Genomic DNA, 14,894 nt, shown 5'->3' with positions numbered 1-14,894 from the left:
CACCTAGTTCCGCCAATGTTGTTCAGAGTGAAAGGATGTGAACAATACCGGGACTTTGAAGATTCGGCATTAGGGTCGAAAGGAACTATGGTGTTCCCGATGTGTGAAAATTTTGCTTCGAAAAAAATTGGCAGATTTCACGTACCTGAGAATCGACGTTGAGCGAAGCATGAGGAGAGAATTGACTGTGATGTAATTTTTTTATTGAGTGACACGCCTTGAAAGGGCGCTAAACATATGTACAAATGTCGCATGCACAGATATATGTTGAAGAGTTGTAGATGTTTACAGAACCAGTTGTTTGTACTAGCGCAACGATGTCAATTGTAACATGCGTATTAGCAACAGCAGAAGCTGATATGATCACTGATGCTCGCAAGGATGCTGGTCCTGAACACTGCTACATAAACCAACTTCAGTGCATGTCAACTATCCACAATTGACGTTAACCCTATGTGACGGCTGTATCAAAGGAGTACATATGTAATGTTTTTAAAATTGGGTAGGCAGCACTGTAACCACTATTGACGTGTCACGAAGATCAGCGCTTATTTGAAAAGTAGTTTCGAGATATGGCGTAGCTATGTGGTAAAATGTTTCATAGCCACACAGAAGGCTTGGGTTTGATTCCAGCTGGGACTCTGATATTTATTTTTTGCATTATTCGGCTTGACGCTATTGATGTGTGCTATTTCTTAATGCTCGTGCGTTAAAATTGCCCATGTGTGTTCTCGTTGTTCCTGGGAAGATACTAAGTGGCAATAACCTGTGTCATATACCGGCACACCAGCGGCACATACCCGCCTGTGGGTATGTGCGACTTCGTGGCGAGAAGTGTTTGATGACGTACGCAGCAGGATTGTGGCATTATTTATGTCTTGACAAGCGCGTCATATTCGTCAAACCATCTTAACCTCCCATGCTAATTTTGGTTGACGCCAAGTTAAGGGGTGACCATGAGACCACCCAAACGTAAACGGGTAAATAGAAAGAAAGATACGCTCGAAGTCACCGAAGTTCGCTAAGAAATGCTTCGCGTTTAATATTTGACCACAGTACATTAAAATGTGGCCCTCATCGATGGGCTTGTTATCGACACTCAGGTTTTTGTTATACGCTTACGCGCACACTCAAGCATTCCCTTGGTGCAAGTTGAAATAGTGATAAAAAAATCACCGTTATATCAACAAAGTAAATTATGCTAGACGAGCTTGCTCGGAGGGGCTCGGGGCGTTTCTTGTCGAGACCATTTCTGTAGGAAGGCTTCTGAATGAGCCGGCGCGTGGTGTGTACGTCGAAGGCAGTGTCGTCAGGCACGTTCCCCACCCGCCACTGCACAGTGTTGGCCACGTCGATCAGCACGTTTACCACCTGTCCCTTAGTGTTACACTGGCCGCTGCCATGAGTCAAATGCCCAACACTCATAAATTTCAAACGTGGAGCTATCAGGCGTTCTTGAACGTGGTTGACAGCAGGCAGGTGAGATGGGCTTGGGAGGATATCAGTACCCGTGCGTGACACTCATCGTCGTAACTTCTCACGTGTTGCCGTGCCTACGATGAGACGAGAGCGAAGTGGACGTAGTCGTGAGGAGGCGATCGCGCGGGCCATCGAAAGCCGATGCCTTGGGTGGCGGCGGGGCATCTAGTGACCATTATTGGAATTACCGGAGAGGCTACTGGAGCGGTGACCTTCAGCGGCTACCTGAGAAGTGACGACTGGCAACACACACCGGTGGCGGCCGGACAGGGCTCTAGCTCCTAAAAGAAGAAATAAATAAAATGTCTGGGTTCTTGAGCGGGTGCATTTATGCGCTGTGTATAGTGATAAATGCAGATTCTCACGGATGATATAAACAAAAAACCGTTGTTTTGAGAGCCTGCGACCATTTCGTGTGGCCGCCATCCACATTACCGGTTGATCTTTGTTCAAAACAAACGCCTATCGTGCATAAGATTGATCAATCATGAAACGAGTTTTGTGAATTAATAATTAATGAGCTGAGTGCCCCCCCCCCCACCTTTTTTTGCAGGGCTCAATCGCTATTGTATCTCAAGCGCCTCAAATACTAAACATGAGCCTACGAGACAACATAACATTCGGTAGAAAGTTTGATCAGCTGTACTATGGCAAAGTTGTAGAAGCTTGTCAACTCTCGCGCGACATTAGCAGGATGGCGGCGGGTGACTTCACTGAAGCTGGCGACAAGGTGAGTTTTTCTGGAAGTCTGCTGACCGTGTTACTTTGAAAATAACAGTTTTTGCAACAAAATGTGGTATAGTTTCAGAGTGCGACTTGTCGATAATGCTATTCCAGCTAACTGCAGACACAAGTGCTGAAGCGTTTGGGTAAAGGGTAAATCAGACATTGTCCCGTGCATACATCAAAAACTTTCTTGAAGAGCTCGCTAAGTTCGAACTAGCAATGACAGTGTTGAAAACGATATGTATTTTTGGTTTTAGCATATGGGTGGTGCTTGTGACGGCGACGCAAATATTTCGGAATGTTAGAAACGTTTCTGCTTTTTCGGGCTCTTGACAGTTGGACTTAAGGGTGGTGCATTTGACATAGATGCCAATATACGGGTTTCACTCTACACTAACCACAAATAATAGTGTCTTAAAAACAAAGAAAAAATGGAATTCCATATCTTCATTTTTCATTCCTGCTGTTACGTGATGTGTTTTTATTCCACTCACATGATTGATTAGGTGGGGTTTATGAGCACAACAGCGAGACCTTCGTGTCACCCTCACGCTTTAATTACCACTTCAATATAAATAGCTTCTACGACTACAAAATTTGGGGGACCCTTAAGCTTCGCCTTTAAAATTTGAACGCGATAGCGAAATCCGGCCCCTAGTGCACCCTTCAACTGCTCAGTGCATACTTATTAATGTTTTTTACATACACACGCACGCACAAAATTACGCACACAGTAAATTGGACAAGCGCGCGCTATACTCGCCGATTGGGCTCGTTTTTGTCGTAACACCTGTCGAACAAAATGCGTTAAAGAGGCCCTGAAACACCTTTTAAAGTAACCATGGAGTGAATTCACCAGAAGAGCTTATCGCCTCACGAATTCAATGCCGTAGAAATTTTAAGAGTCTGTCCAGTGCAAGTGGAGTTACAAAAATTTGTCGCGTGCTGTAATTGCATTATCTCCTCTTTCGTCCCGACGAAAGCGCTTGAAGTTAAGCAGGGAGGAGTGGCAGGGCAAAGAAACTATCGCGCCTCGTGACCTTGAGCACTTTTTTTTTCTTCGAATGCGCGGCTTTGTCAGTGTGATCGCGCGTGCACGCGTGGACGAATAGCGGTCTCTCCGAGGCTATCTCCGTAACTTGATTTTTCGGTCACCGACGCACAGACGATTTTTCGCTCACAACCAACTGGGCCGACGCTGGCGGTGGCTTTCCTGCGGCATGAGCTCTCTAATGCTATTGCGTTAAAATGCAGGGCGAAATGTTGAGCGGTGGCCAGAAGCAGCGGGTGGCACTGGCGCGTGCCGTCTACTCGCGCAGCGACATTTATCTGTTGGACGATCCGACCAGCTCGCAAGATGCTCGCGTGACGAAGGAAATCATGCGGCGAGTACTGGGACACGATGGAATCCTGGGCAACAAGGTGAGGAGGTGGCTAATTAAGGGTGCTAATAATGGTAAGGAAAGCTGGATAGAGGGAACACTCTTGCGACCCTGCCTGTAACCAATATTTAAACAAAAAATGTCCCTACATGAGAAATGCTGATAAGAAAGTGTTCGAGAGTTTTCACCAGAGCTCACACAAACCCATAAAAAAGGATTTTTAGCACCAAATGGACCTTATACTCAGCTATCGCTTTCAAGATATTCCGTATATTAATTTAAGAGCTCGTTGAATGACTCTCTTATTGTTAGAAAGCATGTTACAAGGACACTGAAGTGGTTTCTCATTCGCAAATTAATTGTGAGCTTGTTATTTGCGACGGTTTACAACATGCCACTGAAAGCTTTTTTTCGCGATGTTCGATTGAACAATGGTGCTATAGGTGAGCAAACGTTCATTCGGAGAACGCCCACGACTTGATCTTTGACTTGATTTTCAAGTTTGCCGCATGAAATTACGTTTCACATTACAAGTTAGTTAAAAAAAAGTGCTTTAGTGTCCCTTTGATAGCACGAGTTCTCTCATTACACTCGAGCATTACACTCGAGCTACACTCGAGCAAGCTACACATATAACTCTGTGAGCTTGCGTTATGAACCTTCATTATTAGATTTTTAATGGCCCAAACTATTAGTATAGTGTTAGAATAGCTAGCAATTTGCAAGGCACGGATAATGTTTTGTAAGATATAGGTAAGTTTTGTATTGTAAGGCAGAGGAGAGGCTGTTTTCCAAAAAATACAAATCCTTTATAAAACTCGTATGACAGTAAGGCTCCTGCCGTTTTCGCAAACGAACTCCACGTCGAAGCGGAAGCACTTCTCCACAGTTAACGTAATACTGTACCAAAGCGACTAATTAACAAAAGTTATGTTCTGTTCTGTTTTAACTGTTTTGCTGTGGAGAGGTTGAGGTGCCTATTGCCTTGGCTACTCCATATCACAAAGTTCTGCAGTGAAAAATAAAATAATAATATAGAACGCTACCCAAAAATTAACAATACGAAAAAAACATAATAGCACACTGAAACTAGTTCAAATATCATGCCAATACACAGTTTTTTTCGCGCAGTTCACACAGTCATAAACTGCTTACACGCATACCTTACTTATCTATTGTCAGTATATACATGACCACTTTTTATATAAAACACATCTCTGGCTGTCAGTCATAGGCGCTTGTCCAGTCCGGACTCCACTAAAAAGTCTGTCAGGAAGATTATTGCCTTTTTCTGGAGATGCATCTCAGGCCATGGTCCAAGTAGTTTATTGTGAGGGGCCTTCTGTCCAAACTTGCTAATTTGTTCTTTAATTTTTCTCTTTCATTCGCGAATTTAACGCACTCCAAAAGAATATGGCAAACATTTTCTTCTGCACGACAACAATGGCATTCCGGTGAGTTGGATTGATGTATCTTGTGCCGGAAGCTGTTTGTGTATGCTACTTCCAATCTAAGTCGGTGGATCAATGTCTCTAGGTGTCGTGGGAGGTCTGTCGCTATGCAAAATTTTCTGTGTGGATCAACTTCATAAAGTACCCTTTTTTATTTAGGGCTCTCAAACCACTTCTCCATCGAACAATGGTTAGCTCCTTGCGATATAAAATGTCGAATATCCGCCCCAGACATAGGGATTAAGCAATCCCATCCTTCCTTTAATGCTTTCTTCGCGAGACTATCAGCATATTCATTTCCCTTTATTCCAATGTGGCTGGGTGTCCATTGGAATACGATGTTGTGACCCTGCGATGAGGCATATTCCACAGTTTCTGCGATACATTGTGCTATTTCACCATTTTTGTAAGGTGATCTCACATTTCTCATTAGCTGAAGAGCAGGTTTGCTATCAGTGCATATCACCCATTTTCGTGGCTCAGGATTCTCGCAGATAAGCTTAATTGCTTCAAAGATAGCCACCAATTCTGCTGTCGTTGATGATGATTTGTGCGATAATTTGTATATCTTCTTTTTTAACGAACTTTTTTTTAACGTGAACGAAAAAAAGTTCGTTAACGTTTTAATGTGTTGACTTGAGGACAGGTGTTTATACACCCATTGTAGTGCGCGCTATTTCATGGCATACCTATTCTTTAGAAAGCGAAAAGGGTGCACTTAGTTCGGTTTATTTATCAGCGAACTAGACGGGCGAAAATTGAAACTGATTGCGCAAGGCACGCATGAAGCGTGAGAGTTGCGCTATGCCAGACCGGAACTACCCGTCTCATGGGAGTGACAAAACTCGTATGGTGGCGCGCCGTGGCCGTATGTTTTCGTAAAAAGCGGCAAGTCATCTCGCTTGCGCCTCATTCAACCTAAAAAATACGCTTTCTACAGTGACCGGTATTCTCCTGTCACCCAAACGCAGTGTCGTTGGCACTGGACGCGCACCGCACCACCTCATTCGCCAAATATAACCATAGCGCGCCATCTGCCACTTGAGCATTCAACCACGGGGTGAACGCAGGATGGAACCGTTGCCGCGGCTTACAGACGCGAGCATGTATCGAAATCAGGTCGTGCAGTCTTTGATTTTTCGCGCACTTTCACTGCTAAAAAAAGAGTATGCTTACGACCGGACAGGAAGATGCCGCACTGCTTTTTTTTGCTTGCAAGTCACTGTCTTAAAGTACACGAAAGAGCAGAAAAAAATCGTCGACGTCAGTGGTGTTGCCGGGCTCGTCTTGGTTGGTTGGTTGGTCCCAAGAGGAATGTCTCGACCCACAACAGTGGATCGGTCATGAATCGCGCGGCAGTAGGATACAAAATAAATAAAATACAGTAAAATATATGAAATAGACTAAAGACGAAAGTAAGTAATGAGTATGTACTTATGAGATTAGCATGGTAGCCGGTTTCATTCTTTTATATAGTTATATATGGCTCTATATATGTTCCTGTTGCAATTCCCTAGTTCCGAAGCCACTAGGAAGAGTAGTACCGTTTCAGACAGCTCAAGCCCCTGTTTTTGGAAAGCTGGTATTAGAAATTTTTTTCCTTAAATTTTTATACCTGCGGCATTCTGTGAAAAAGTGCTCTATAGTTTCTGTTTGTGTACACTAGTGACAATGAAGGGAAGAAAAAAAACCAGGTCTGTATAAATAAAAGTTTAAAGTTGGAATCCTGCATCGCAATTTAGTGAATGTCACTTCGAATTGTCTTGTTGCACACCAAGCGCTGTACCACTGAAACTTAAGGTGCTGAAAATCTGCGCCATTTAGAACAGAAGAGTTTGTGTGTTCCTGGCGTATACAGAAATTCCGAAATCGCGTGATTGTATATAAGCAGCAAAGTCTTAGAATATTCAGGATGAGGCCCTGAATTGATTCTGCCGCCAGTGTGTCCGCCGCTTCATTTAGTATTAGTCCAGTGTGACCTGGCACGCAAACCAATCGGATAACATGAACGTGACTGGTTGTATATGTACGGAATTCTAATAAACAAGGCGATGTTTTTGGTGGTGTCAGAGCAGTGCAAACTGACAAAGAATCAGTTAGTATAACAGCCGTAGAGATATATGTTGGTAGCTTGCGTATGGTCAGAATCACTGCCATTAATTCTGCCTGGAATATTGGCGTAAAATTGGGCAATCGCAGTGAATAAGACCAATCTAATGCTGTTGAGTCCACTCCTGCTTTCTCGGCATTAACGGAAGCATCTGTGTCTATAACTGAACTTATCTTTAGGCTATTGAGATGGTCTCCAAGCAACCCATTCAAATATTTTATCGGCAAAAGTTTAGCATTTGTAGGAAATATATTGTCAAACTATATTCCGACCATAGGATTCCGTACCTGTGAGATAATCGTATCACGGATTTTTACCCCTAATGGGTGTAAGAGTTCTTGCACATAAACTATTTGAGGTCGACGTAGCCGTTACCACTCACAATAAAAAAAAATATGGAAGGCTCTCTTATAAATACCTATTGGGAGCGTCTCTGTGGGGAGGCATAGATGTTCATAAATGTTTGAACAGTCAGTATGCGAAACCTGGTTTGTAGAAAGCACAGATGTGCTTCATGATAAAGAACATTAGTAGCGACAAACTTAGGGAGGACTAAACATAGGCGCAATGCCTCACGCTCTGTAGAAAGAAGCAGACGTAATTTATAAGTAGGTCCCTCACAGAACAACACACATCCAAACTCTAGCATTGGGTGGACATACATGCAATATGTCATCAACAAAGCTCTTCTACGCATTCCAATTCGACCATTGCTGATGCGTTTGAGCAACCCAATGGCACGTAATCCCTTACACGCAATATACTGGATATGTGAACTCCAATTAAGATGCGAAGTCTATATTATACCAAAATATTTTAATGAGTCTACCTCTGGAATGAAGTCCCGTCCGTACATCAATTCTATTCTGACAGGAGAACTCAATGGAAATGTAAGAAGAGCACTTTTCTTAACATTAAGGGACAAGCGCAGGTCAGTAAGCCATACATTAATAGCCTTTAAATATGATGTTCAAATGTTGTACAACGAGTGTACGTAATTTGAAGCTGAAAAGAAGGCTATATCGTCTGCGTATACACTTTATCGCACTTTATCGTGGGTAGGGATAGAGCTTAATAATATATTGAATAAAATGGGCGCAAGAACGGATCCCTTAGGAATTCGCCTTGTCTGTTTGTAATATTGTGAATATAGCCCATTATGCAAACAATAAAATGTACGTCGATTTAAAAAATTTTGAATCCATGCAATGATATACTCGAGAACGTTAACACATCGAAGTCTACTAATCAAGATGGCGTGCTCCACACTGTCGTACGCCTTAGCAATATCTAAAGTTACAAGAGTGGCGTATTGCTTTCTGTGCCGAGCAAGTTTAATTATAGCTTCCAGGTCAACACGCGCACACCATATAGAGCAGCCAGGTCGAAATCCAATTTGAGATTCACTCAATACACAATTTTACTCTATTCATTTTCAAGGTGTAGATGTAGATGTAGTTACCCGTTCTATTAGCTGAACAAGATTAGAAGTGAGAGAAATGGGCCTAATGTTGTCTATAGCATAACCAGCTCCCTGTTTTTCAAGTAGTGGTGTTACTTTAGCAACTTTCCAGTCAGGATACACCCAGGCATTTTCTATAGAAAAATTATAAAGTTAACGAGATTGCTGGGAGACAAATCAAACATAATTTTTATCATCGCTGTTGTTATGTTATCAGGACCTGGAGATGAAGCTGGTAGTGGTTGTACTACCTCTGATATTTCTTCTAGTGTTGTTGCATTGTGTTCATTAGCTTTATCTGAGTCCGGCAAAGGGTGGAGTAGTACCGATGTAAAGCGATCTTCTAAGCCTTTTCCGATCGTTTCCCATGACTGCGACAATTCTGCAGGTGATAAACAAATCGATTCTAGATTTATTGGTGTCGGAACAATCTTTCTGTATCGTAAGAGTCTAAAAAAAGCTTTCTTACTTTTTTGTCTCCGACATATAACTGTAATGTCTAGAGTTGTACTCTTCTTTTGCTCTCTCAACCGTTTGTCTGAATATAGCAGCAACATATTTATAGTCTTTCCAGTTACATGGACACTGGTTGTAGATTAGTTTCTTCCAAGCTGCCTTTCGTCGCCTATAATCGCGATCACAGTCAGTGTTCCACCATGGTGAATGAGTACTACTGCTAGTTGACTGTTTACTGAATTCAAATTTATTCATAGTGGCACCTAATAGCTGCCGTGAATTAAGGGCCTTTGCCAGCTCGCTTTAACCTGCCTGTTCATTTAAGCCTAATCGTAATGTATCTTTAACTTTGGTGTAATTAACATAATTTTGGACATATTTATTTGTCGAAGTGGGCATATTATTTCAAAAAATATTGGAAGGTGATCACTATTTGTGGCTGCTGTGATGGTGGACCAGGACGAAATGATACAACCTGAGTTAGAAAAAGTCAGGTGTATTGCAGAACGTGATAGGCCAAATATATAAGGTGGGCATCTGGAAATCACACAGTGAACGCCATTCAGATTGGCCCATTCCAAACACCGTTTTCCACTGGCTTCGGATCTATAACCCCATGTCATGTGGTGTGAATTGAAATTTCCTGCGATGATTATATTCTTTTTTACGCGGCTACTGCAGGATCTAATAAACTAGTATTCACAACACCTGTGGGGAAATAAGCATTGATTATTGAGAATGATGTACAACCGGAAATAGATATATCTATTGCTAAAATTTCACACTCTGTCGATGTAAACTGATATGCTATCTTCGCTCTATGGGCGAATCCCGTAGAGATGAAAATCGCTAACCCCCCTCTACATGTACGGTGATCTAAACGAAAGCAGTGATAGCTTCTAAGATTAAAACTTTTTTCCGTAGATAACCATGTTTCTTGTAATATAATTATTTCAGGAGAAAATTCAGTAGAAAGATGTAAAATATCAGTAGCTGCAGCAAGAATTGAGCGACAGTTCCACTGAAGCACTTTCAATGACCCTATGTTGAAGGTATACCAGCGGCCTCAACTGCCTTCTGAATGATGTTGTCCTTTAAGTAATCATCTTTCGTCGGCGCACTGTTGTCCTGGCACTTTTTTAACTTCAATTTATGGAGGATGGTGGGTTTCGGTGAGTAAGGGGAAGCCCGGCGTTTTGTGGCTCTAGTGTTCAAATCCATATTTTCAACAGTTTGTGAAGTGGTCTCGGAACCACTCCCATCGTGCTGTTCGCAAGGAGATGGAAGAGTATCAGTGTACTTCAACGCAGTTTCTTCACCAGACGCAGTTTCTGGCGTGGTTTCATCTATGCCTTTGTGGGTAAGCGCGATACCTGTATCCATAGTAGAGTTTACTGCACTATGTAAGATTTGACTCATCTGAGTTGTCAAAGCTTGCCCGATTGTTTCTGATAGGGTATAAAACAGAGCGTTCATTGCTTTCGACATGGCCTTTTCAACAGCATTTGCCACAACTTCTCCTATAGAGGTTTTCATAGCTTTAGAATGTCGAGCAGCAGCTTCAGCGAACCCGCACGATCTATCTAATACTGTGGCTCGAGCTTCACGGCGTGAGCATCGCTTCGTTTCTATTATCTCTAAAATTTGGAGCTATTGATCTCTAGCCGGGCAGCTTGAATGATCAGCAGGGTGAGCACCTTGGCAAAGACAGCATCGTTCATTTTGCGAGGAACACGTTTTCAGGTAATGCTTTTCTCCGCATATGCGGCATCAAGGAGACGATCTGCACCCCTTAACGGTATGATCATATAGCCAGCACTGGATGCATTGAAGCGTGCGGGGAGCGAGAGCCCCAACTATATAAATTAAAGGTCATGCCTCAATCTGTGTTGGTCTGTGTACGCCTTCAAATGTTACAATGACCGACTCTGTGGGGACTCTCTGTTTTCGACCACTCGTGAGCATCGGTACACTGATGTGGCGCCTGCACATGACACGAACTCCAAGCTTGGAGTTCGTGTCATATTCTCAGCACCGTTCAAATTAATCAGCCTCACCAAATCTACCAACCCCCTGAAAACGAAATCATCAACAGATTGCAGAGTTCAACATCGAAACAGGTATACGGCCTGCTCCCGGGAAGTCGTCTATAGGACCCCCCTTTCATGTGGTGCTTGTTATGTCGGGACGACCGGAAGGTGTCTGAACGATCGTCTGAGAGAGCACACGAACAATGTTAAAAACGGGAAAGATGGTTTTCTTGCCCAGCACTGCACTGAGTGCAAGTGTGTTCCCCTCTTCGAGGAAACAGCGAAGTTGTACAAACACAGAGATGTGGGCACCCGGGTCATTGTCGAGGCTGCGCAGATGGCACGCGAACAGGTGCCTTGTGTTAGCAAGCCCTCCGTGGCCTTGTCCGAGAAGGAGCGCAGGTTCCTCTAAGGGTTCGGTGCGGGCAGGTAACGCGAACAGGTGCCTTGGATTAGCAAGCTCTCCGTGGCTTAGTCCGAGAAGGAACGCAGGTTCCTCGAAGGATTCGGTGCGGGCAGGTAGCTTTACCTTTCTGGTTCGGTTTCTTCTAGGTTTTTCTTTGCTGTTTTTTAGTGCCTTTGTATTTGTGTTTGTTTTTGGTTTTCTTAATCATGTTCTGCTCTTGTGCCATGGTCACTGTCTCCTCTATATATTTTCGTGCTCTGCGCAATAAACTCAGTTGGAAGTTAGCGCTCGTGTCTTTCGTGTCCTTCTTGTCTCTGTGTCGTCGTTTTGTTCTCGCGCTATAACTATCGTCATGCCATACCAACTAGCCCAAGCTGCCACACTTCGAATCTACACCACGAACTCGGCCTTTCACGCAAGTGAGACGAACAGAAATAAATGGGCTCACCGCTTCAGATGCAAACGCGGTGCACTTTAAAAGGTCAGAAATGCAGGCCTGGTCCGGAGAGCAGCACAGAATGCCACCCCTGCCAAATTGTCGGACATGGGTGACATTCTGGTAGAGTGGAGTCGCTTTCCTCAGCTCTTCCTGAATAACCTTCGGATTCTTTATACGGATAAGTCTCCCATTGGTCCATTGGTCGGTACTAGAGCAACAGGAACGCTATGGATACCACTTCGCAAAAAGGCCTCAATGGGCTTGTCTTTAGTGGGGAGAGAAGCCGTCCAGAGGAAAGACCTGTGGCCAGGGGAGGAAAGAGACATTAGGTACTCACAGTACAATCAGGTCAGAGAGTAGAGCAAAAGAATGGAAATCGAACAACTACAAAACACAGCCGCACGACACACAACCGACACCCCGCGGACAGGTCGTAGCAAACCACCGGTTACTAGAAGGCAGACTCGGCAGACTCGGGTACAAGAATGTAGACAATGTTCTCGCCTTCTGTGTGCGTTCTTTTTCCCCGACCCTGGGCCTCAAGAAAGCGATGTGGCCAGAGGAGCGTCACCTTCTTCTCTGTCGGTTGAAAAAAATTGCACGACCTCTCTTGATATGCAAAGCAATGACGTGCTCGGTCACACCAACTTCTTCCTCTTCCAGGAGATCGGGACATGAAGTATATATACTACACACAGTGAGCTAAATTCTATTTGGCTACATTCAGTTACATGCATTGAGGCATGACAAGTGAGTCGGTCTTAGCCGCCATTTTTAAAATTCCCCGACAAGTGCTCTCTCTGGTTCTCGGCGAGCTGATCCGGTGGCAGACGCCTCCAAAAACGGTCCGAGAGCGATCGGCGGGGAGCGGGCCCTTTCGGCGGATCTCGCCGCCGCCGAACCGCATTCAGCGGCCTTATGGCGGCCGGAATGCTCAGTGTGAGCGAACCATTAGGCAGGCGCATCACCTTACTTTGTGCGTAATGCGTCGTGCTTGCCTGCTGCTGTAGAACAGTGCACACGAAACTCGGAATAGCAACTTTCGCGTTGTCTGGGAAGCACAAAACTCTGGGCCGACGCATATATGCGGCAGTTTTTCTTGCAAAACTATTTTTTGTGTCTCTTTATAGTTTATCAAAGAAAGAGATACGCACAACCATTCGCACACAAACAGTAAGCTGTCTGCTAACATTTTTCGGAATGCTTGCTGTTTTTTTAGCAGATCTTGCTTTGGGGTCACTTCACTCAAATTTCGTCACTCCAAGTTCACGGGCCATGCCTGTGTTCCGCTGCAGTTTGTGCACGCCGGGGGCGATGATAAATATCTCGAACTATATTTTGAGCTAGTATTGCTAAAAATTGGCATGCTATAAATTTGCACAAATTACACATTTTTAAGTAAACACCTGCTCTCAATTTCGTGAGTAAAATGCAATGAACGAATCCTAGCTAATTAGTCATAAACGTATTATATCAATTGCGACAAAGTATTTGCACCTCCACATAGAGTTCGTGCGCAGGGGCAACAGGAGCCTTAGCGTCATAAGATTTTTATGAACAAATTATATAGCTTAAAAACAACCTGTGTAATAAAATGCTTCAGCTAACTGACTAGTTTTGGTTCATTTACTCAAATACATGTCAAGCCTAGGTATGAATATATCAGATCCTTGACATATTGCTTTAAATAATCTATGTGACTTTGTTATGTTAATTTGGTAGAACATTCTGAAAAAAAATTTGATGTTAGAATCATGTGCTGTCGAGTTTGCTTGCTTAACGTGCTAAGCTTCAAGTTAAGGGGGATGACCCAGCTAAAGGTTTGTATTGATAGAAGTTTGAGTTTTTCATTCACGTCAACGCACCTGACGTTGAAACTCCTCGCTTTGTTTAGGTGGGTCTGTACAAATTTCTATTTTGTTTTGTTAGAAATGAAGACAAAAGAACGAATAACAAATTTGTGCTGTGACATTCACTGCACTGTTATTTTTTTCACAGACACGGGTCCTGGTGACGAATAACTCAAGAATGCATTTGTCTCCAAATCAATGGGTGTTGATGCATGGAAAGAGAGGATTCACGTTTCGTGATTTGAAAGACCTTAAAAACCACCCTGACGCGCCTGTGGAATTGTTTGAGAAACCGACGTCGAAGCGCCTGCCGGAACGCGCAAGCAGCATGAAGTAAGTCCGCAGCAGATGAAGCGATTATAGGCACTGGTTTTTTTTTATTGCTTTACTGTAAACACCGTATGCATTATGACGTGTCAAAAACATGTCAACACAAGATCCCGTATTTCGCTCGTCTTTCTGTGCTGCATACGCAATAATTTTTTTTGGCTTTACAAGCTCAAATCACAAATGAATATGAAGCATATCGTTGGGGAAAATCCGAATATATTTTGACTACCCCGGTTTCCTTAAAAGGGCCTTATCATGCTTCTTTCGGCGCGGTCAAAAAATGAGGCCGGTCGGTATTGGGGGCTTCTGAAAACACGCGAGCCAAAGATGTAAGCGCGATACATGGGCCTGCAAAATTATTTTTTACAGCGAAAGCTGTTATAAGATCCCAAGGCGATAACAGCTTCCGCCTTGGGGTCTCAAAGGAGCTCGGTAAATAATAAAAAACATTAAAGACACAATAAGATTCGTATATAGGTCCCCTGCGTGCCAGCCCAATATTATATCACTGAGCCACGCCGGTACTTGCGACTCGTTTGCGAACTCGCCATATGGAGGATTGATGTCGATAAAAGATCGCGTTATTACAAGTACTAAAGCGTTTTAGAACAAAAAAGGAAAAATAGGGCGTCATACAATTTGACTCGCGCAACTATTGGGTCTTCCAATGCTCAAAGGCATTACAAAAGCTTGTTTTAGGGGCGAAGCTCCTTAGGGCGTGGGCTGTGCATCCCCTGTAGCCTGTATGTAGCCACCTCTAGTTTAGTTCTTGC

General features: G+C 43.5%; 1 protein-coding gene across 1 annotated transcript in view; it reads left to right on the top strand.

Annotated features, from left to right (window-relative positions):
- LOC119173770 (multidrug resistance protein mrp-7) overlaps window positions 1–14,894 on the top strand; it is a 79,441-nt gene that overhangs the window by 32,749 nt on the left and 31,798 nt on the right. Inside the window, exons 9-11 of the mRNA XM_075884931.1 lie at window positions 2,033–2,209; window positions 3,460–3,627; window positions 13,940–14,124. Coding sequence (XP_075741046.1) covers window positions 2,033–2,209; window positions 3,460–3,627; window positions 13,940–14,124 — 530 coding nt within the window. The remainder of the gene's footprint in view (window positions 1–2,032; window positions 2,210–3,459; window positions 3,628–13,939; window positions 14,125–14,894) is intronic.

Source organism: Rhipicephalus microplus, unplaced genomic scaffold (assembly GCF_043290135.1).
Source record: "Rhipicephalus microplus isolate Deutch F79 unplaced genomic scaffold, USDA_Rmic scaffold_56, whole genome shotgun sequence".
Classification (NCBI taxonomy): domain Eukaryota; kingdom Metazoa; phylum Arthropoda; class Arachnida; order Ixodida; family Ixodidae; genus Rhipicephalus; species Rhipicephalus microplus.
Note: the sequence above shows the minus strand (reverse complement) of the source record. Positions and strands in the feature narration are given on the sequence as shown.